This window comes from Engystomops pustulosus, chromosome 1 (genome assembly GCF_040894005.1).
Source record: "Engystomops pustulosus chromosome 1, aEngPut4.maternal, whole genome shotgun sequence".
Classification (NCBI taxonomy): Eukaryota; Metazoa; Chordata; class Amphibia; order Anura; family Leptodactylidae; genus Engystomops; species Engystomops pustulosus.
Window position 1 is genome coordinate 276,299,279 of NC_092411.1, and position 24,049 is coordinate 276,323,327.

A 24,049-nucleotide genomic window follows, 5' to 3' on the forward strand; every position below is an offset into this window, starting at 1 on the left:
GGACACCTCCCCTCCCTAACTACTCAGTGCCCACCCGCTACACCCCCTTCCTCTCCTGCGTACTATGACAGAGCAGCTTTCTCCATCAGATTACAACAGCCAGTAAGATGTCAATGAACACTAGAAGGACAGGGATAGGATAAGGGTGCTGGGGCATCTCTACTACCTACCCCCAGACTAATCCCCACTATCCCTCCCCATACCACAAGCGCGCACGGACACACCCTTAGTAAACAAAACAAAAGACCGGTAAATAAAACATTTTTTTTTATTAAATCACATAAGACTTGAAAAAAGTCACATAATGTAATGCACTTAACTGTCGCGGAGCTGTAATAAGTGCAGCACCAACCCAACGGATTGACTGTGCTTCATAAATAAAACATATGTACACAAAACAAGCACAATTTGACCCCTCAAAAAAATGATTCTTCACAAGCCTGTAAGTGGCGCTCACACAACTCGTAGCACGTAAAAAAGACATTAATAGAGGAAAATCATCGTAAACTGATAAAATCATTAAAAAAAAAAAAAAACAACGTACGAGAGACGACCACCATCATTAGGGAACGGTGGCGAGGGCAACGACCACATCCTAGTGCAAATGAGAGACTATTTGTGTGCAGATTGCAGGTAAGGCAAGAGACGGGTCACTTTATTGTGCAAAAGCGAAGGATCATGGGTGCCCTGCAAGGGGGGGGGGGGTTGTTGGGTGTCGAGAGGGTCCCAGATCAATGTCTTGAGGTACAAAGTCTAAATTAAGTCTTACATTACAGGTTATGAACGGTCATAGAAAACAACAGAGAGAAAACATTCATAAAAGATTTATAGGAGTACAAGGAGTTAAATTTCAGCCGCCGATTCTCAATCCATTACACCGACTCTCCGAGCCAGAAACGTGAGGGCCTCACTCACGACGATCAATCCATAGTTGTGTCTATAACAGCGCTGCTCTACTTCTCTTGTAAATCGATCTCCAGTCACAAGTTGAAGCTTCATTCGTCAATTCTAAACGTCACGTCCGGTGACACCCCCTGCTGGTTCAGCGTCAGGATTGTCAAAATTATAGGAGTAGGTTAAAAAAAAAAAAAAACTTGCACATGGAGAAACTAGGACAGTAGCTTTGTAACCTTCTGTTAGAGGGTTAGGAAGAGAGATTTCCCCACCACCACTCTTTAAGTAGAACATTTAACATGTCTCAACTCTGAGTTCACATTTGGAGACACCCCCCTGCTGGTTCAGGGTCAGGATTTCCAACTATAAAAGGAGTAAAAACCGTAAAACTAGGACAGTAGCTTGTAACCCACAGTTAAAGGGTTAGGAAGAGAATTTTCTTCTTCTACTTCTCTTAAAATTGGAATAAAAAAAAACACACAGCGCCCCTCTAAGAACACGAGCGGTATTGCAGTTTATTCCAATAATGAATCAAGTCACAACGGACTCAAAGATAACGCGCCTTTTCAATTTGATAAAACTTATGTCCGGATGATTCCTCCAACAAAAGTTTGGAAGAGAAAGACCACCACGTGGACTGGACAGATGCCAAGACAACCAACCAATGTCTGACATGTATTGCACATGGGTCCAGTTCCAACTCGGGTGCACAATACTAGCTGGACTCATGTGGTAACACCCTGCAAAAGTCCCATCCAGCTCCGAATGTAGAAGTCTCCCAACCCAAAAGCCAGATCAGACAGTAGTCCATGTCTGGACAACCCCTTTAAGGCTCTGCTAAAAAACTTCCTACTGGAATACACTACTAAGACGCGTTACCTCGGCCAACTAGATGATAACCGCAAGATCTGTGGGGGTCTCCTACATCACATAAAGGGGGATCCCAGAGTCCCTCCCTAGGGCTTGTTAGATTAGTAGTCCCAGAGGTCACAGCAGCAAGAAGAGGATTCATTATTATAAACGGAACACTTCCTATAAGAAACAATCATGGCATCCGACACAATCTAGCGGAATTCTGGTAAATATTTGAATTCACCCCAAGGAGAATTCCTTAAATTCCTCTGCACCAAATAAAGAGCTCCTGCCATACGGAGGTTGTTTGCACACAGCCCAAAAAGCCGCGGCCGGAGACCCCAGAGCCGCGGCCGGAGACCCCGAACACAACTGAATAGTAGCAAAACAGATGATCTGGGTAGTTACACAATGTTACATAAGAAGATTGAGGTTGTATCAGGGTGAATTCATATCTGTCCCCAATATCTGGGGACACAGGACAGTCTTGTAGTAGAAAAGCCGATTTCACCCTCTTACTGGAAGAACCTTGGTCAAAACGATATATAAAACCCTAAAGTTTATGTAAAACCTTCAAAAAACATAGAAAAATATTTGTTCTCTTAGAAACCATCAGCCCCCCCCTCCCCCTCCGTCATCTCCCGTCTGTGCTTAATGACAGGTAAAAATATAAAACAAAATTCCTGCTACACATAATCCTCTAGAAGACTACGGAGAACATTATTAGGTCCCAGAGGACATGAGCTCCGGGGGTCTTCAGAATCCCACCAGATACATTGTGCTCATGGTCATCACAACAGTATAAAACGCGCATTGTGCCAGTACAAAGCCGGCCCGGACCCCTGTGTGAGCGGAGGCGTGCAGGAGGGGCGCAGGGCGGGTACAGTCATTCAGGTAACAGGACGTCACTTGCTGGATTGCTTCAGGTTTTTCAGGCCGGACGTGCTCAGTGTCCGCGATCTCTGCCGCAGCATCAGCTTCCCGGGAAGTTCAATGTTCTCAAATAAAGGACTGTCTATAATTTCTTCTGCTTCAGGACGCTCGCTGGGGTTATGAGAAAGCATGTGCCGGACCATGGTGTGCTACACGAGACACAAGCAATACTGGTTACATCCTGTATTATACCCCAGAGCTGCACTCACTATTCTGCTGCTGCTGGTGCAGTCACTGTACATACATGACATTACTTATCCTGTACTGATCCTGAGTTACATCCTGTATTATACCCCAGAGCTGCACTCACTATTCTGCTGCTGGTGAAGTCACTGTGTATATACATGACGTTACTTATCCTGTACTGATCCTGAGTTACATCCTGTATTATACCCCAGAGCTGCACTCACTATTCTGCTGCTGGTGCAGTCACTGTGTACATACATGACATTACTTATCCTGTACTGATCCTCAGTTACATCCTGTATTATACTCCAGAGCTGCACTCACTATTCTGCTGCTGGTGCAGTCACTGTGTACATACATGACATTACTTATCCTGTACTGATCCTGAGTTACATCCTGTATTATACTGCAGAGCTGCACTCACTATTCTGCTGCTGGTGCAGTCACTGTGTACATACATGACATTACTTATCCTGTACTGATCCTGAGTTACATCCTGTATTATACTGCAGAGCTGCACTCACTATTCTGCTGCTGGTGCAGTCACTGTGTACATACATGACATTACTTATCCTGTACGGATCCTGAGTTACATCCTGTATTATACCCCAGAGCTGCACTCACTATTCTGCTGCTGGTGCAGTCACTGTGTACATACATGACATTACTTATCCTGTACGGATCCTGAGTTACATCCTGTATTATACCCCAGAGCTGCACTCACTATTCTGCTGCTGGTGAAGTCACTGTGTATATACATGACGTTACTTATCCTGTACTGATCCTGAGTTACATCCTGTATTATACTCCAGAGCTGCACTCACTATTCTGCTGCTGGTGCAGTCACTGTGTACATACATGACATTACTTATCCTGTACTGATCCTGAGTTACATCCTGTATTATACCCCAGAGCTGCACTCACTATTCTGCTGCTGGTGCAGTCACTGTGTACATACATGACATTACTTATCCTGTACTGATCCTGAGTTACATCCTGTATTATACTGCAGAGCTGCACTCACTATTCTGCTGCTGGTGCAGTCACTGTGTACATACATGACATTACTTATCCTGTACGGATCCTGAGTTACATCCTGTATTATACCCCAGAGCTGCACTCACTATTCTGCTGCTGGAGTCACTGTGTACATACATGACATTACTTATCCTGTACTGACCCTGAGTTACATCCTGTATTATACTCCAGAGCTGCACTCACTATTCTGCTGCTGGTGCAGTCACTGTGTACATACATGACATTACTTATCCTGTACGGATCCTGAGTTACATCCTGTATTATACCCCAGAGCTGCACTCACTATTCTGCTGCTGGTGCAGTCACTGTGTACATACATGACATTACTTATCCTGTACGGATCCTGAGTTACATCCTGTATTATACCCCAGAGCTGCACTCACTATTCTGCTGCTGGTGCAGTCACTGTGTACATACATGACATTACTTATCCTGTACGGATCCTGAGTTACATCCTGTATTATACCCCAGAGCTGCACTCACTATTGGTTTCTCACAGTAGAGTTATTTGACTAAATCTTGTACGGAGTTAGAATATACAAGACTGAGAATATACTAACCTCTTGTGGATACTGCTGTGTGAACAGGGCTGGAAACTTCAGGTCCCGCAAGTCTGTCAAAATCTACAGGAAAACATCCATTTATTAAAACAATACAAGAGTTTGGAATCTGCCTTCCCTTCTAAAACGTATTCTCCTCTTTGTCTTGTGTATCGCTCACTCATAATCTGTATCCAGTTATACAACGTGTCTGAGCTATAGGAAATCCATGCTAAAATTTTTCAATGAATTTGCAAAGTTTTTTTTAGCTCCTGACTTCAAACTCATGGTTTAGGACAGTGCCCCCTAGAGTACAACCTGAGTATTACACCTACTAAAAGGAGCATCCAATAATTTTTCTAATCCCCTGACAACATCATATACAAGCTGGACAAATATTTAACCAGAAATACAAGATCTGGCCTCCTGCACACAGGAGAAGCTTCCAGGTGATGGATAGCGGTGAGAAGTTTCTCACGTGTGAAGGTCGGAGGTCACGGCCACTCACCTGCACTCTCTCCATGTTGGTACCAAACGGATACAGCAGCTCAAAGAGGATGAGCCCCAGGGAGAAGATGTCCACCTTGTGAGAGTAACTTTGGCCAAACATCTGGAGAGAAGCAGAAGACGTCTTTATTAGGGATGAGATGGGTCACGCCATGGAGCAGCAGAGGAGGACAGCGCCACCTACCTGTTCAGGGCTCATGTACAGCTTGGTCCCCACCTGCCCCGTGTGTCGGGCGTAGGCAGGCATTGGGGTCAGAACCATTTCTTCATCTTCTTCTTGGTCCATTTCGGTCACCAAACCAAAGTCTCCCACCTTCACTACATCGTCTATGGTGAAAAAGATGTTGGAAGGCTGCAAGGCAAGAGGGGAGAACGGGGATCAATACACAAAACCAGCTGCTACTTCCAAAAGGTTCTGAGCCAATTGGCAACACCCCAGCGTGGGCCTTGGCACCCCCGGTTACACTCAGTTCCCACTGCAGTAAATAGCAGCCAGACTGCAGTACCCAGGAACCACCACTATACACTACATAGAGCCCTCTGCTCTGGATCCATTTATGGTACAGCTACAGCACCCAGGGGATACCTGAGGAGCTGATGGGTGCAGGAGTCTGGATGTCTGCCACCCCCCCCCCCCCGATTCACATATTCCTTACTGACCTCTATGAAAAATGGATGTGGAGTGTGGGGTGCAGAAATCTCTTTATAGAATAATTTTAGAACACTCATCCCTTCCCATCACTCTTTGCAGCCAAAGCTGAGAAATACATGAAGGGTTAGGAGAAGGAGATGATTGATATCTCAGACGATCTACCCCCGTCCTGCATCCAGCTGAAAGCTTTCGTTTGCAAACCTTTTTTTTGCCTACTGACACTCCCTTTAAAACCATAAAAAAGCTGTCTTTGCTACAATACTTCCAGATCAGTAAGCGGCCAAAACATCTGCCTTTATACAGGTGGTCACACTTACTGCTGAGGAATTAAGTAATGGCTTTTGATTAGCAGAAGCTGGCAGCTACTTTACCCTCAATTCCTACTGTCATACCAAGGGTGTTTAACACAAAGCAGTGTTAAGACCTTTACCCTCAATTCCTATTGAAGTAATAAAGCAGCAGCCAGGTTCAAATGCCAAGTCCACCCACCCTACTTTGTTCTAGATATCCCCTTTAACAAAAAAGTTAAAACTGGCTTTGCGACCAGAACACATCTCCATAACAGTATGGGGCCAAAACAGCTGCCTTTACCCAGGTGGTCACACTTGCCGCTGATCAATTAACCAAGGTTTTTTTTTTTTTCATTAGTAGAAACTGGCAGCTACTTTACCATCAATTCTTATAGTAGTAGTAGTAAAGGTGTATAAATCTGTATGCAATGTGTAAAAAGCCAAGTCCACCCTTCCTACTTCAATCGTAATGGAGGGTAAATTAGCTGCCAGTTTCTGCTAATAAAAAAAAAACACACCTTGGTTAATTGATCAGCAACAAGTGTGACCGTCTGTGTGAAGCCAGAAGTTTTGGCCGCTGGTCTGAAGGAGTGTTTTCGCACGATGCCAAGGAGGAAAGAAAATCATTGTGGACGTCTTTCCTCTTTGTGTGTTCCCACAGTTCCAATCTTTGAGAAGTTCCTGATTGTTAACCAACCTACAGCTCCATAAATAAGACTGTGGCTGTACCAGGTACTGCAGATCAGTCTCATATAAGCAGTCTCTACACATCTCATGAGTTTGTACCTTCAGATCCCGATGCATCAGGCCTTTGCTGTGTAAGAACTGGACGGCCTCTGCGATCTGCAGGAATATATTGAGGCTCTCAGCCCTGGGCCGGTCCTCCAGGGTGCAGCGCGCCTCCATCCAGTCTTTTAGGTTCTCCTTGCGGCACAGCTGCATCTGTATGTAGAGGTACACCTTAGGAGAGCCGGGGTTCAGCTTCTCAGCAGTATTTTTGGTTAGGTCCAAGTTCAATGTTTTTGGTCTGGGAGGGGATATAGACAAAGTGCTTGTGGATGTAGGTTTACTCTCGCTGGAGGAGTCTCTCAGAGAAAACTCACTGGTGGTGACCACAACGGACACATCCGTCCTGTTGTCCGCGTGGTTGGAGGCGTTGTCACAACCAGAATCTTCGAAGATGATGGAGGAGGAGGTTCTGTCATGTAAGTCCAGATCCCGAGGCTGGTAATGAGCCCCAGTGTCGTCCTCCTCCATTGTGCTGTGCTCCAGATCACAGTCTGTAAGGAAACTGTCCTGCAGGTTCACCACAGCATCGTCATCGTCATCTACAGAGAAGCGCGAAGGGAACGAGTGCCTCCGGCGTCCGCCTGCGTCCACAACAATGTAACCAGGGGTGCTCCGACTCTCCGTGGATGGGGTGAGGACCTCCACATGCTCCATCATCGAGAAGGCGTCTGCACTCCGAACCTTTACGGAGAGGCCATCCATAGGGGTGGGGGAGCTGAAGGCCCACTCCGTGCTAAAACAACAATTCATAGAAATTAACTGAGGGGTCCAAGTAAAACTCATTATCTTCACACGTAGACCCCCCCCCCCCCACCCCCCAGGACTATTCATGTCCAATGTGTAGTTACAGAATAACTAAGGAACGTACCAACCATCCTTCAACCACAGCTCATCCATCTTCTCCTGCCACAGCTCGGGCGGCTCTTCACGCCAAGCATTGAAATAGCGCACAATCCCAGGATGCTCCAACTTGGCAAGAGCCTTCACTTCTCTCATCACCTTCTCTCTGGCCAATTTCCTAGGCAGAGGGGTAAAACAGATCTACGTTACCCTCAATCGAGCTACAACATATACAAGTTATAAAAGATTCCTTGAGCTGCAATGATCAGATACTTGGTATAAAGTGTTCCTGCAGCGCCTCCACAGGAGAAAATAAGCACTGCACCCTGTGCTCACATCAATGGTTTGCCAAAGTGTAGCAGACACCCCTTGTAACCTCCTCTCCACTCCAGATAGAGATAAGAATCTGAAAACTGTTCAGCTACAATCACGTTCTATGGATCCACTCAGCATATACAAAGCTATTAGCATATACACTCAGTGTATACATATACTAGCTGGGGGAGGTATGCGTTTTGGTTCCGAATGAGCAGTGTATGTTGTATACTGTGAGGAACACAGGATGGACATAAGTAGAAAACTGCATCCATCACCAGCCTCCGCTGAGTGCATGCTGTGGGAGGTCCCCGGTGACGTACCTGTCCATTTATGAAAAGTGACATCACTGGGAAACACCTTGAATATTTGCAGAAGCCAATCACTGCCTGTTGCTTTTGGCTATTAAGCGGGGAGGGCGAGGAACAGGAATGAGTATATGACTATGTGAATAGAGCAGAATATCACGTAGCCCATTCTGATGCATCAGTAAAACAGGGCGTTAATGAAGCCTTAAAGGGGTTCTCCAGATGTTGAAAAACAACATGGCTGCTGTCTTCCAAAAACAGCGCCACACCCGACCATGGTTTGTGCAGGTATTGCAGCCCAGCTGTATAGAAATGGATGGAGCTTAGTTGCAATACCACACACTACCCATGGTGAGGTGTGGCCCTGTTTTTGGAAGAAAACCGCCATGTTTTTCAACCTTGGGGAAAAACCCCTTTAAGGTACCTGACAAAAGCTTTTCTAAATTAAACAATCCTGGCCACACAGACGCCATTGCATTGATCTGCAGTATCGGACAGACCAAGGACAAGAGTGATGCTGCAGTAAGGGGAGGAGGGACCAATTGTAATAACTTACTTATTGGGTAGGCGGATTCTCTTGACGGCATAGTTACAGTCATCAACCTTATTTCTGGCTTCAAACACCACTCCAAACCCCCCGCGGCCCAAACACCGGATAGGTTCAAAGTCTGTGAGATACCTACATAAGGATATGAAGGGTTAATGGTCTACATTATTACGCTGTGCTGAGAAAGATCCCCCCCAAGAAAACTACCATTAACCAATGACTGATGTGTCCAACATGAAGGTGGAGCTCCTGGGAAGGAAACCAAGGTAAAAATATACGGTATAAGAAGGATACCGACTACTATGACTGCAGCCTTACAGAATTAGTATATTTGGCAATGGCTCAGTAGTGCCCCCAATAGGCAAGAGAAGCATAATGACCCTTCACTCCATCCTTGGTAGATCTGCTGATGTAGAAGGACTATGGGACATTACCGGGACACGTATCCGTAGCTGCTGGAGTCGCTCCGGTTCTCCGTCAGGTCTCCGCTCACAGGCTCGTACTTATTATCCGTCTGACACTGGGTCTCCGACTCCTTCCTCTTCTACCAGGACAAACGAGAGATCAGGGAACACGTCAGATGAATACACTGATAGTGGGAAATACAAGAGGATCATCATAGCAGGTGGTGTCATGGCGGCACCCTCACGTACCCTGGCGCTATATGTGGGCTGGAAGAGCTTGCGGACAATGTAGGTGGTGGCGGTGATACACAGCAGGATGGTGCCGATAATCTCCTTCCACCAGGGGAGCAGCACCACCGGATCCTTCTTGCGAATGTTCTTGTAATTTGGGTTCTCCAGTATCCCAATGGTGATCTGCGTTCCTCGCTTGTTCCGCTCCCTCTTGTAGTAAGGCAGGTAATAACCATTATCTACAGAGGAGAAAAATATATACATCATAAATCATTATGTATACATAGTGAGTGCAGCTCTGGAGTATAATACCGGATGTAACTCAGGATCCGTACAGGATAAGTAATGTCATGTATGTACACAGTGACTGCACCAGCAGCAGAATAGTGAGTGCAGCTCTGGAGTATAATACCGGATGTAACTCAGGATCAGTACAGGATAAGTAATGTCATGTATGTACATGGTGACTGCACCAGCAGCAGAATAGTGAGTGCAGCTCTGGAGTATAATACAGGATGTAACTCAGGATCAGTACAGGATAAGTAATGTCATGTATGTACACAGTGACTGCACCAGCAGCAGAATAGTGAGTGCAGCTCTGGAGTATAATACAGGATGTAACTCAGGATCAGTACAGGATAAGTAATGTCATGTATGTACACAGTGTAACAGAAGAAATGATCACCAACCAATTTACAAAACTCCACAGGGGAACACACTGAAAATAAAGGACAATGACAGGAAGGAGGGTGAATGGGGTGAATATCTACAGCTGCCCAGCGATAGTCATTACATTACTGCAGCCGTCATCTCATCATAGGGGAAGGTGATACACAGTTGTAGATTAGGAGAGGTTATAGTAGCGATCAGCCCCCATACCCCGAGTGCTATACACAATGAGAATGCAGTGACTGGGCACAGGACAATGGCAGGAGTGATGGGGTGTCACACAGCACAGCCATGTACCAGTATTCAGAGGAGACGGGTGCTGCACAGGTAGTGCAGACAGGTGGACCGCCACCACATTGGGAGGTGGAGATTTGAGATTCTCATGTTTGGGCGCTTCTCCGATGTTCGCTGGAAACAAAGTATAATATCAGGTAGATAACACATTCTAGGTGTGATAATCAGGGGGTACAAAGACACGAAAGGCCCCTCTAGACCAGGACCCTGGGGTTCAACAGTCAGCCAATAGTTGACACCAGTGCACAGATTGGAGCCACACGTCCAGTATTCTGTGTAGTGGCCGCTGCTGGAACTGCAGCTCATCCCCCAACTAAACTAAATAGGAACCATTTAGTTTATACCAGGCAGTCACTGGGGCCTGAAGTTGAGCTACTTAATCATTGCAATGTATCTTATGTTTTTTTCCCTTTGTCATGCATGTGATGAGTCTCACTTTTGCGACTTTTTGTAGTGCGAGACTCTTTAGTCCCAAATAATACAGTATTTTTTGGACGACAAGGCGCACCGGATTAGAAGGCGCATTATCAAAGGCCTGCTAAGACGTCTAGGTGCATATATAAGGCGCACCGGATTATAAGGTGCTGGCAGTTTCTTGGTAGCTGCTTGGGTTAGAATGGTGTTCATGCGGGTGGCAGCTAAGGAAACCACGTGGTTCACAACCCGCGTGGTCTTCAGTTCCCGCTGAAGATTTGCTGTGAAGGGGCAGTCTCCGGTAGTGGGGACCCTCGTAAGTATAGTCTGCTGCCCTCCTCCTCAGACTGGTCTCCCTGCCTCCTCCAGTCACTGTTGGTTCCCCGGCTGGTACTGCCGGGCATGCAGGGTTGCAGCGGGGCACGATGTTGGCATCACGGTGCCAGAGAACTTCCGGGGCCGGTGTGGGGTATCGAGTCTGTCTACAGTGCGTGCAAGATATTGCTGGCATGGCCCAGAGCTCTTGTTAAACACGCCCGTTTCAACTATAAGGCGCACCAAACTATAAGGCGCACCAAACTATAAGGCGCACCAAACTATAAGGCGCACCAAACTATAAGGCGCACCAAACTATAAGGCGCACCAAACTATAAGGCGCACCAAACTATAAGGCGCACCAAACTATAAGGCGCACCAAACTATAAGGCGCACCTTTGATTTCTAAGTCCGAAAAATATAGATAGCTCCCAAAAGCAAGTCTGGGTCCAACATGTCCTGATTTGGGACTTGTTAGGTGTAAGAATTGGACAATTCCAAACCCAAAAGTCGCACAAATTGAACAAACATCTGGGCTACAAGAAGAAATCCGGCCACTGTTTTACATCCTTGAGGCAGATAACTTTGGTGCGCTGCTCGATTGTGCACCTAAAAAGTCTCAAACTGCAATAAGTCTCACAAAAAGTTGGAAAGGAAAACAAAGCAATACTAGTGATACATGCCCCATTGAATAAAAATGGATCCTAATATAAGTGACCCTGCAGCGCACACTTACCGTAGGGGTACTGCAGCACAGACAGCGCCCCGTTGCTGTACTCCTCATGGGAGAACTTGTCATTGCTAAGACATTTATCAAACTCGTCAGAACCGACCAACACGGGCGTCCGGGAAGGGGAGTCTGCGGAGGAGACGAGGAGAGGGGGTGAGATACTACAACTCCCAGCGAGTAGGAAACAACTACATAGGACATAATAGAGGTTAGAGCTTACGGATTAATGGCTTCCACTTGATCCTGGGCAGAGAAATTATGGCGTTACCATCAATCCTGGTATCCAAAGCCGTTGGATTAACCGGAAACTTATCGGATGGGTGGACAGATGCCTGTAGATACAGCTGTCCCCGGTACATCCCTATAACACAGGCAGAGGAGATGGTCACACAATCTCCTCCAATACTTAAAGGGATATTCCCTCTTCTGCCGTTGATGGGCCTCACCCCCCCTCCAGTATCTGCATCCTACATACCCAGGTAGAAGCTGGACTCTGTGGCTCCTCTAGCAGCCTCCACCAGATCCTCCTCATCCTCCAGGACGTCGTCATCTGCAGAGTAACTCGTGTCATCAAACAGACTGATGGGAACCACCTTCCCATCTCTGACTAACCAGGCCGAGGCTATGGGGGTGCAGAACTGCGCGGAAGAGAAGAACAAGGGCCCAGATTAGCAGATCCCCAATGGTCACAGAGAGTTTCCCCTGTAACCTGCAAAGAAGCCTGTTACAGAGCGGTCATCATCCTGCAGCTCCCCCCAGAGGGGATATAAAGCATTGCAGAGCGTACTTCTACATCAATAGTTTATAACTAGATCTCCAGAGATGAGGGTTTGCTACAATGTATCACTGCAAGAACAAACAAAAAAAAAACACCTCTGCTTTGATCCTGGATAAACTGTAGCAAATCCTCAGCTATAAACAGTATTGGATCTATAGAACCGATCAGGCAAATGACTACTAGGTACCTGGTGCTCCCACTCCAGGTGCCCGAGCTGGCGGTTGAAGGCCATGACCTTCCAGTCGGCTACGGACACCTTGATGAGGACGTCCCTGGTGCCCACTTCTTGTTCATCCACATCAGCGATGATTTTGGAGTCATCTGTGCCGCCGCTGGGTTCTACGTGACCTTCTATAAAACCCACTCCTGGTTCTATGTCCGGGATGTAACGAAGCTCAAAGTGACCAACACTGAAGTTCCACCTGACGGGTAAGAGAAGAACAACGAGAAGAATATCAGATATGTGGGGGTCCTCTTTATAGGTTGAAACCAAAACGACACAGCCAGAGCCTCCTGGTGCACACTATGATGGTGCTGCACCATATAAAGGGGCACTGCCCTCTGATTTAATCCCAAATTAAAAACTACCAGTCCCCAGTCAGTTATGAAATGTCCTTTTAAGAATTCCCTTTTATGTGAAATATCACCAATTTACCAGTAAGCCTGGGACAATGCGCAGAGCGATTGCCCAAGATGAGTCAAGTTTAGAGGCTGCAGTGGGAGCAGCATTTTAGATTCCCCTATAGAAGCTAGAAACATCTTTAATATGACACAAGCATGTAAGAGGAATGTCTTATGATGACAATGTAAGATACAGAATGTGTGATACAGGCAGTTCAATGGGTAAAGATTCAGTTCGAAATGTGCTCCTGTCATCTACAGAACTGAGATAACAAGCCCGATGTTATATACAACATGTGATTCTTAACTTTATTATGACACCAGCATCATGTGTCTAGGTACTATAAAACAAAAGATAGGAGCGTCTGAAGAGACACTACACCTGCAGCACCTAAACTTGACTCATCTCTGGTAAAATATGACTCGCCTCTGTTCTTTTTAAATCGGTAAACAGGTGACATTTCACATAAAAGGGGCATCTAGTGAGAACATTTCATTCTGTACCTGAGGGGACTAGTAGCATAATGGGTTAAAATCTGCTGACAGGTTCCCTTTCATCCATCGCTCAGGTCTAGGGTGCACTTACTTTTCGCTCCCGCTGCGTGGCCCCACGGCCCGCACAGTTTTCTGCTTCCGGTGTAGTAGGAGGATATCGTCCTGCTCGCCCTCCTCTTCGCTCCAGCGCCGGCAGCCCATGGCGGAGCAGATGTATTTGACCTGTGATGCAGATACAGGGTGTGAGTATTTTACACCCCCCGGGGGTAGGAGCCGCACAATAGCCGACCTTATTACTGGCCCATGATGAGACGCACCTTCCCGCTGCTGGCGCTCAGCCCATATGTCGTCAGGGACTTTCCTCCGACTAACACCACGTCATCGCCAAACTTGTAGGACGACTCCAGGAGGGACTCCACCGTGAAGGGGACGGCCTCCATACTCTCCCTGTCCCGGTCCCACTGAAAGAGGTCTCCATCCAGGGAGGGGATGATCATCTTATTACCAAACACCTACGGGAAGAGAAAGCCATCACTCAGAGCAGTCCTCACACATACAGGATTATAGCAAGAGGGGGGGGGGGGGGGGGAAGGTTACACAAGGAGGAAGCCAAATCAGACCTGACCCCAGAGGACTCGCCTGAGCGGCCATTTTTGTTTCTTATAGCAAGAACTTCCCATAAGAAGAAAATATTTGGGGTAACTTAGAACTTTGCATTAAGCAGAACCTCCATCGTTCCTCCTGGAAATGCAGAAATAATATCGGACAATGGGAAATCCCCCAAACTGTCCAACATCCTCCTCTGTGGAGGATTACACTGCTCTTAAATGTAGCAATAACTCCAAGCTTTTAATATATACATTTATTTCCAGGAGAAATAACAGAGGGACATTATCAATTTATAATGGACTGAATCTGTGGAGTCGTAGTCACAGGAAATGGAAAGTGTCTGTTCCATAGAACGGGGTCTCACAGAATTTGTAAAGCCTTAAATATTCTGAGTACATTCACTTCTATGGGGCGCAGGTCCAATAACCCCAATTTTGCATGGGGGACATACACGAGTATGGGGGGTTGCACATGTCACAATGCGGGTCACGTTGCCCCCTGCAGGTTACTGCGGTCACTACATGACTGAGAATTGATCACGGTCATACAGCAGAGGAGGCGTTAGAGGCGTCACGTCCTCTGTAGTAGGTGATGAATATTCATGAATGATCCGGAGCTGAGCGCAGGCCCCGGTGGGGGAGGATGAAGGACACTAGTACAGGACGGATGACATCAGCCTCCAGCGCAGGGACATTACCTCATCCTCTCATGGACGAGCGGCCGGGGCGAGCGCACATCATCATGGAGGGGATTATCCATGAGGTAGTCTCCCTGCAATAGACGGCTGATGATAAAGAGATAAGGACGCGGCTAATCCTGGACAATCAGGAGACGGTATAAGCCGACAAACGAGGACGGGATCCATCACTGACCCAATACTCCAAACACATCCCCCAAATATATAACTGCCTGACCCCAAGGCACATCAATAACGCCATTACACAATACGGGGTCCCTATTCTTCCTCACCAGACATTAACAAGGGACACAGTTACCAGATCTGACACCATTATACTACCAGCCTCCCCAAATATCCCTTCTGGAATTACCTCTTATGGAAAACCTCATGTGAAAAATGAGCAGAGAAGAGTCATTTTGCCCGAGAAGTTTAGAGGCTGCAGGAGGAGAGTCACTATAGACTCCCGTTCTATAGCACCTAGATATAATTCAATCTGTTTAAATCACAGGATTGTGGTTCTGAGATCTGCACAACCAGAGAGACAGATCAAGACATCGGCAGAAATGGGATCTTCATCTGCAACTCAAATTGCCAACTAGATCTTTAACCTGTCACCAAATTTTCCCTATATACAGCTAGTGACAGGTTCCCATAGAGCCCTGATAACCAATTGCCAGGTTTTTGGATAAAAATAGTTTCCCTTACATTCCCACAAAATCAAGTTTTTTGCCTTCCCTGGCATACAAGTCCTGCTCAGGCAAGTCCAGTGGCTCCGGTCTATGCCTCCTCCTCACCAGTGCAGTGACCAGGGTGATGGCATCTAAGGTCCTTTACCCAATAACATTTGCAAAATCTCCCCCATGTCTGTATCTGATCACATGAAGTCAGAGCAGCCTCCATGGAAGATGCGGAAGGCTGCTGTGATCAGATACAGACATGGGGGAGAATTTGAAAATGTTAGTGGGTAAAGGACCTTAGATGACATCACCTGAATGGGGAGAAGGAATGAGGACTAGGCCGAGCAGAACACATCGTACCAAAAAAATAAATTAATCTACGTGAACCGGTGACGAGTTGTATTTGATAAAATGTGGCGACAGGTTCCCTTTAACATGACAGCAGCTCAAGTTTTCAGGCTCTACAGAACAGAAGATAGGGAGGGGCGTCTGACTCCACACTACCCCTGCCACCACTAACTTTTCTCTTCTCAGGTAAAACATGACTCTTCTCATTGTCACATGACAGGAGTGTTTTTTTTTTTTTTTTAATAGGTAAACAGGAGAAATTTCACATAAAAGAGGCAACTGTGTGGGGGATGCTAGTTTAATTGGGTACAATTTGGAATTTACAAGATCAAATGGGAGCATAGAAAACAAAAAGGGAGGCCTAATCAAGAGAAATGGAAGGAGAAACAAAGGGGAACAAGTGAGAAGTAAAGATAAGGAGAGATGGGGGTGGACAGAGATTGAAACAGAAAATAGTCTTATTGTTAGGGATTTTAATCTCTCAGTCCCAATTCACAGGACAGGGGAGAAGTGTCTGATTGTTTCATGTTCAGCCATGTGGACCCCTAGTAATTGGGAGCTGGAAAGTCCCCATAGAAAGATAACTGAGGGTGCATATACCCAAACTGCTCCCCACTCACTGCTATGGGCACCGCAGGGGGACTTTCCGACTCCCATCTCCCAGGACTAGAAAAGCTTCCCAGATCCACAGGAGAGAGAGAACACTGGACGGTCACGGTCATTCCCCGTCCTGCCTGATAGGGGGCGCTGCAGCCAGAGGCATGGGAGAACATGATGCTGCACATAATGACAGCTATCACCATCAGGTCACAAAAGACATAGGAAAATAGTCACACGCATGGACTGTGCTTTTAACTGCAACAAATTGTATGAAAAGGCAAAAAAAAAAAAAGAAACAATTGCAGAGAAGTTGGAATAGATCACAACATATACAACCCAACCACAAGCCAGACTTAAAGAGAACCCGTCATGCAAAATAACCCCCCTAAACTAAATATATTTTCATATTCTGCCATTAGAGAGCATTGCCTCAACCATTACAGTATGAGGACATGGGGGGGGGGGGGGGGTCATGTATGGTACATCATACACAGTCCTGCAGCGCACACTTACCTCTGGTTTACTAAGGCTGGAGGACACCAGGGACCCCGAGCCCACATCCAGGTCCCACTGCTTCCTCCCATGGTTCTCTGCATCCAGAGCCGCAATCCTTCCATCCAATGTACTGATTATCACCAGAGACCTGAGGAACCGGGAGACCAGGGGTTAAATGATGCAACTAATATATGCAATCCATAAAATCTATAATAGATATGAAAGATGTAGAAATATTTTCTAAAATATAACCAAAGTTATCAAATCTAAAATTTATAAAGCCAATGGCTATACATACAGGAAATTTTACAAAATATTTCTCAATAAACCTAAAATACCATATATGTAAAAAAAAATAAAAAAAACACACAAAAAAAGTGAAACAACAAATGTTTAGCATTTCTAAAACTGCAATATAGAATTATACAAATTTTCACATTTTAAATTTACATTCTACAGCTCTAAATTATTAGCATTTATGAAATTAGCAAAATGAAATTTAAAAAAAAAAAAATAATCTAATAAAATCTAGCAGTCTAAAATTCTCCAAAAAAACAAAACAAAAAAAAACCATATATATATATTAATAATTGAATTACTCATCAGTGAATTAGAATTATAGTTCCAAATATGACAAAACCTATAGACTAAACCCAGAGCCCAGAGCCGCGGCCTCCTCCTCCCCCTCCTGACATCCCAGCACAGGGGGGAATCCCATCAGACCTGGACCGGTGCAGGAGGCTGAGGGTCTGGATCATGGCCGGGGTCACAGTGCGGCTCAGCTCCGGTGTACACAGAGGAGACTCATCCCACAGCCAGGAGGAGGTGACCGGCTAATAGGATACAGTCACCTGATCCACCGCGCAGCCGGATAATCTGGGGACTACAAGTCCCAGCATCCTATTACAGGTAGAGAGGATTCACATAGAAGCATTGGGTCCTGGAGTCATCTATCCGGCATCAGCGGCTGCTATGGAGACATCACTGGGGACCCCCCTCCTCCTCCAGCCGCTCTTACTCCACCTCTGGATCATTCACTAGCCCCGGCATTAACCCTCCCACCGCCAGCCCAGCCGTGGGATCAAAGGGGTTGTCTGGAAGTTAAAAAACACAATTCTTCCAAAAACAGCACCACACCTGCCCATGGTCAGTACAGGCATTGCAGCTCAGCTGTATATAGATTCAGGTTGCAATACCATGAACCACCTACAGTCAGGTGTGGCGCCATTTTTTGGAACAGTGCAGCCACGTTATTCAATCTCCAGATAACCCCAGAAACCTTGGATTACAGCACTACTCCAACAACCTGGGTGACTTGTCAATGGCTGATGTTTAGGGTTAAAATGACGAAATTCTCAAGAAACAAACACTCAGAGAAGTCACTCGTTTGTGTGCAGGAGACTTGGAAATCCCCAAAGACTGAATCACGATACACAACCCGACACCCAAATCTGCAATGTGTGAACTTGGCCTAAAAGGGGGAAATCACATTTTTTTTTGAAGATTAACAAAATTGCATCATTTTGCCCCAAGACATGACAGAACCTGGTGGTGTAGACGCGGCTGTGTTATGTTGTGCTGCAGTATGTGACACATATACACACACACACACACACACGTATATAGCCTGGACATATTCAGACACCTCCTATAGCTACCACCCTCCCCGCTCTGCTCCACGTGTGGCTTATGAGGTTTCATGACTTTTTTAAATTATTTTTTCCCCAAAAAATACAGCAAGACTGACAAGAGCACAGGTTGAAAGAAAACACATTAAAAGAAAACTACACATACTACATACACCACCTTGTATACACACGAACGTATGGACATATACAAGAGCGAAAATTCCGTAAGATCGGCCGTGCGGCATTATTTTCCCTGGAGAGGGGTGCTCACCCCGCCTCCTCCGCTCCAGGGTGCTCAACGTGTGCCAGCCCTGCCGTGGTGTAAATGCACCCCTGTTATAGGGTCCTGACAAGTGACCGGCTGCAGGGGGTGGGGGGGGGGGGGGGGGGGGACACCGTTTACACCAATCTGAAGATTAAAAAGCAGCAGCCAATAATCTTATACTGGACTCTCAGAACCAGACAGGGAGGTTACAGGAAATCTACCATCAGGATAAACCAGGGACATCACTCATAGATCCAGGCACCGGTACTGTGGTTATTTGCTAATAAGGGCGTTACCAGAGGCTCTCATGCTGTAACTTCACAGGCTGTTACACTGTCTCCCCCTGTGCTCCATCAGCACTTCCTCCTTCCTCTGCCTGATGTAGTCTCACTGCAGCAGAATAAGTAGGAGGGGGAAGTGCTCCTACACAGTGTAACTGACTGTGAACCTGCAGCACAGAGGGGCTCTGGTAAGCCTCAAATGACGACAAAGTATACACCCCCCCCCCCCCGCTGCGTATTGTAATCGGTGCAATGACCTGGTTGCAAGTGTTCAATGTCATTGCAGCGTCCCCGGAGGTGGAAGAAGGTATTGCAGGCGTCCATTCACATCACTGGGTTCATACAGCAGCGATGCCCCAAAGCAAGAGACTCTGCAAGCAACCAATGAGGACCCAGAATAAAAGGTTCTGCCTATCGGGTGTAAGTACATGTGCTGTATAAACTAGAGGACCCCTTTAAATCCGGAATGTTCCATCATTAACCTATTTCAAGTCATCCCAGATCAGTCAGTATCTGGGAAAGATGGGTGACCACTTATGTGATCTGCCTTGCAGACATGCCCCATACTGGACAAGGCTGTCAGGACCCAGGAAAAGCTGGGTGACCACACGTCACAAAAACAGGCCCAATACTGAACGTGGCAGTCAAGAAAAGCTGGGTGACCCTTTATATGGGTGTGATCACAAGTTTCACAGACATCCTACATACTGGACATGACTGTCAGGAATCGGGGAAAAGCTGGGTTACAGCTGCCCAGGAATGGCGGCTCTGATGGAAGTGCGGAGATGACTGAAGCTGCGGGGAAGCGGTTGCTAGAGTGAAGGAGAGGAGGTGACAATTCCCAGCGCACCCCGCTCCTCGCTGACTGTGTACACTAATTGCCCCCGAGGGGCAGCACCAGAGCAGAAATAGCCCCATCACACACACAGCCGCAATGTCAACACCGCCGAGTGATAACACCGCCATTTACATGGGACTGACACCCTGGCGCTGTAACCTGCTGGATGAGGGATTACTGAGCACTACGGAAACATCAGACCCCCGACCTGAGCAAATATTTGTCCTGGGGACAGAGGAACGGAACAAAGATTTACTGACACCGAGCCGCAGCCAGGAGGAAGATACACAGACACAGCCGGATTATCAGATAATCCGCAATATCCACAGAATAGAGGAGACCACATAACAGATCAGGGATTACAGGGACTACATTGTAAAGATCCAACACGGGGAGTAAATCCTAATGTAAAAACCTCTATAGGGGCACCAAACGGGTAGAAAGACCCCAATAAAGATGGTCATGTGTTAAAGGGGCGGTCCGGGACCAGAAAAACAGCGCCACATCTGTCGCTCTAATCTAGTGGAGCTGTAATACCTGTGGGCAGGAGTGGTGGAGTTTTTAGAGGAAAGCAGACATTTTTCTAATCCTAGACAACGCCTCCAATTGCCTTAAAGTCAACCAGGTTTCACCCCACAAAAATACCAGCGCCCTCAGGTCAGGTGTAAGATGTCCTTTCTAAAGTTCCCTCTTATGTGACATCTCATCCACTTACCCATTAAAAAAAAATCGCTTCAGAACCCCCCTACCTGCTGTTCTATAGCACCTAGAAACATGCGCTTGATATCAATTTAAAGATAAGAATCTCATCTTTCTTGCCTCTAAACTACAGAACTGGACAGACAGGGAGTAAGAAAACACACAGGAACTGGATCTTTATCTGCAGCTTGCATTTAAACTGTCGTAAGCTGCCGGTTCTGTAGATCACAAAGCTATAACCGGTGATCTGAAAGAGGAGATTCTTATCAATAATATAACACCAGCACCACATTTCTAGGTGCTATAGAACACAGAATAGAGGCATCTGAACGGACACTAACCCTGCAACCACTAAACTGACTTTGGAGAAGATTTTTTTTTTCCCATAAGTAAACAGATTAGATAAAAGAGGGAATTGTAGAAAGGACATTTCATCTATGACCTGAGGGGGCTGGTAGTTTAGTGGAGTAAAACCAGGTGACAGGTTCCCTTTAAGATAAGATTCTATTCAACATGATAAGTTGCATGGAAGACAGATCCTTTAAAAGGACCATCCACATTACAAAAAACTTGGATGTGTTTGTCTTGGAACAGCACCCCCGCCTCTCTGCAGGTTGTGCCTGGTATTGCAGTTGAGGCCAATTTCCGTCAATACCAGACGTGTTCTATAGGTGCAAGGACAAAAAAAACTTTCTAATCTTGTTCAATACCTTTAAGAGATGCCAGTACTTACTACCACATGAGCTGGCACCACCCTGGTGTAGAGATACGAGGCACAGGCCTTGCTAAGTAGTGGGAGGGAACAGGACACCATCTAAATCCACTGCACGGTTAGCACTGCACTGGCACAGTGGGCAGGATCGATGCCAACACACCAACAGCTGAGAAAAGCAGACCGTGCCAAGCAGGCATGTAAGCGGACCCTTGTCTGGTAACCGGGCCAGAACACAAACCTACCGAGCCAGCTCTACATGGGCACATACCTACAGTCACCAGCTTACTGTACCCACAGCACTGGGCATATACATGGAGGAGACCTCCTGCAGGCGCTAGGACTGGACTAATCCCTACACAGATAACTTTGTGTTGTTTCCCTGCCAATCCCTTGTGGTGCCAGGTACAGCCAGGCGAGCCCCGGCCAGGAACCTGGCGACATCCTGATAGGGGTTGTAGTCAGATCCAAAGTTATAGACAATATCTAGATGGCACCAGGACAGTCTGGGCATGACGCCTATCGATACCTTTGCCAACAAGGTCCGGTATAGGAAGGAAAGCACGTGATTGGGTGATAGATGCATCCTGCTGGGGGTTGTAGTCTGCATAAAGTTTGGAGCCCAGGTAATCCATAAGTAAGAAATTATTAGATGGCTCCATGGCATGTGCCACCAATACCACTGCAGAGCTATGGTGGGGTACATGTCAGGACAAGTCACTGCTGGGAGTTGTAGTGCTACACAACACAGCAACAAGCTGGAATCAGACAGGGCCAACTGGGAGTAGTAGTTCACCATGTAATAAGGGATCAGTGTTCCCACTAGCCTCCGGCAGGGAGTAGTAGTGCACCATGTAATATGGCATCTGTGTTCACACTAGCCTCCGGCTGGGAGTAGTAGTGCACCATACACTATGGTATGAGATTGACCGCTAGAAAGCTGCTGGAAGTAGTAGTGCACCCTATCACATTCCCCAGGATTACTGCTGGGAGTAGTAGTGCAGCACGTCACACTCCCCCGGACTGCTCCTGCTGGGTGTAGTAGTGCACCATATCACATTCCCCAGGGCTACTACTGGGAGTAGTAGTGCAGAACATCGCATTCCCCCTGGGTTACTGCTGGGAGTAGTAGTGCAGCACATCACATTCCCCCTGGATGCTGGGAGTAGTCGTCCAGCATGTTGCTGCTGGGAGTAGTAGTGCAGCGCGTCACACTCCCCCGGGCTGATGCTGGGAGTAGTAGTGCAGCATGATGTGCTGGGAGTAGTAGTGCAGCACGTCACACTCCCGCGAGCTGATGCTGGGAGTAGTAGTGCAGCACGTCACACTCCCCCGGGCTGATGCTGGGAGTAGTAGTGCAGCATGATGTGCTGGGAGTAGTAGTGCAGCACGTCACACTCCCCCGGGCTGATGCTGGGAGTAGTGCAGCACGTCACATCCCCAGGGCTGATGCTGGGAGTAGTCGTCCAGCATATTGCTGCTGGGAGTAGTAGTGCAGCACGTCACATCCCCGGGCTGATGCTGGGAGTAGTAGTGCAGCACGTCACATCCCCGGGCTGATGCTGGGAGTAGTAGTGCAGCACGTCACATCCCCGGGCTGATGCTGGGAGTAGTAGTGCAGCACGTCACATCCCCGGGCTGATGCTGGGAGTAGTAGTGCAGCACGTCACATCCCCGGGCTGATGCTGGGAGTAGTCGTCCAGCATGTTGCTGCTGGGAGTAGTAGTGCAGCACGTCACACTCCCTCGAGCTGATGCTGGGAGTAGTAGTGCAGCACGTCACATCCCCGGGCTGATGCTGGGAGTAGTAGTGCAGCACGTCACATCCCCGGGCTGATGCTGGGAGTAGTAGTGCAGCACGTCACATCCCCGGGCTGATGCTGGGAGTAGTAGTGCAGCATGTTGCTGCAGGGAGTAGTAGTGCGGTCACCTGGGTGTGCTCTGCTCCCGTCCGCTCTCCTCGGTCTCGGCTCCGGTCTCGTCGTCCTCCACGATGACATCTCCTGTGGGGAATGCTGCGGCCGCCCCGAGCCCGGGCGCCAGGGAGCTGAGCCCCGCTCCGTCCTCCTGCTCCTCCCAGGGGTATCCCGCGTCTCTCCCCGGAGCTCCCTGCTCCACCAGGCCGCCAGCGGCCACTCTGATCAGCAGCAGCGCAGTGAGAGACAGGCCGAGCCGCCACCAGCCCCGGGCCGCCATAGCCAAGCCAACATCTGCACCGCGCGCCTCCGCCTCCTCACACGTCCTCCCTCCGCGCCGCCATGACACCTTTATACATAGAGCTGGCTCTCCGCGAGCGCGCTGTGACAGTCCCGCCTGGGAACGAAGATGACACATCGCACGCCTACTGGCTTAGGATACTGTCCATCACTTTACAGCGATCCCGCCCACCAACAAACACAGCCTCACTCTATTGGTGAATGAGTCAAGCGCTGTCAAGCGAGCACGCAAGGCCTCATGGGACGTTCCACACTTCTCAGCCAATCACGTCTCGCGACTCCACTTTCTCCTCAAAGCACGCACAACCTATAGACTTTTCCTGACGCTGATTGGACGAGAGTTTGATTGAGTGGTTCACTTT

General features: G+C 47.5%; 1 protein-coding gene across 4 annotated transcripts; it reads right to left on the reverse strand.

The window, feature by feature from the left end:
• Nucleotides 1–250: 250 nt before the first annotated feature.
• Nucleotides 251–23,815, reverse strand: EIF2AK3 (eukaryotic translation initiation factor 2 alpha kinase 3). 4 transcript variants are annotated; one of them, XM_072126299.1, is made up of 18 exons: nt 23,402–23,815; nt 17,068–17,197; nt 13,959–14,153; nt 13,733–13,863; nt 12,713–12,947; nt 12,223–12,385; nt 11,968–12,108; nt 11,754–11,876; nt 10,292–10,402; nt 9,344–9,564; nt 9,125–9,234; nt 8,700–8,822; nt 7,549–7,698; nt 6,678–7,413; nt 5,134–5,301; nt 4,951–5,052; nt 4,464–4,526; nt 251–2,828 (listed from the first exon to the last, which is right to left on the reverse strand). In XM_072126299.1, exons 1-18 carry the CDS (start codon nt 23,803–23,805, stop codon nt 2,652–2,654), a joined length of 3,483 nt encoding a protein of 1,160 aa, XP_071982400.1. In that variant the 5' UTR covers nt 23,806–23,815; the 3' UTR covers nt 251–2,651. The 4 variants fall into 4 exon arrangements, with proteins under 4 accessions (XP_071982400.1, XP_071982403.1, XP_071982402.1 ...); XM_072126302.1 differs by lacking the exon at nt 23,402–23,815 and adding an exon at nt 22,002–22,023; XM_072126301.1 differs by lacking the exon at nt 23,402–23,815 and adding an exon at nt 17,773–17,873.
• Between the last annotated feature and the right edge of the window lie 234 nt (nt 23,816–24,049).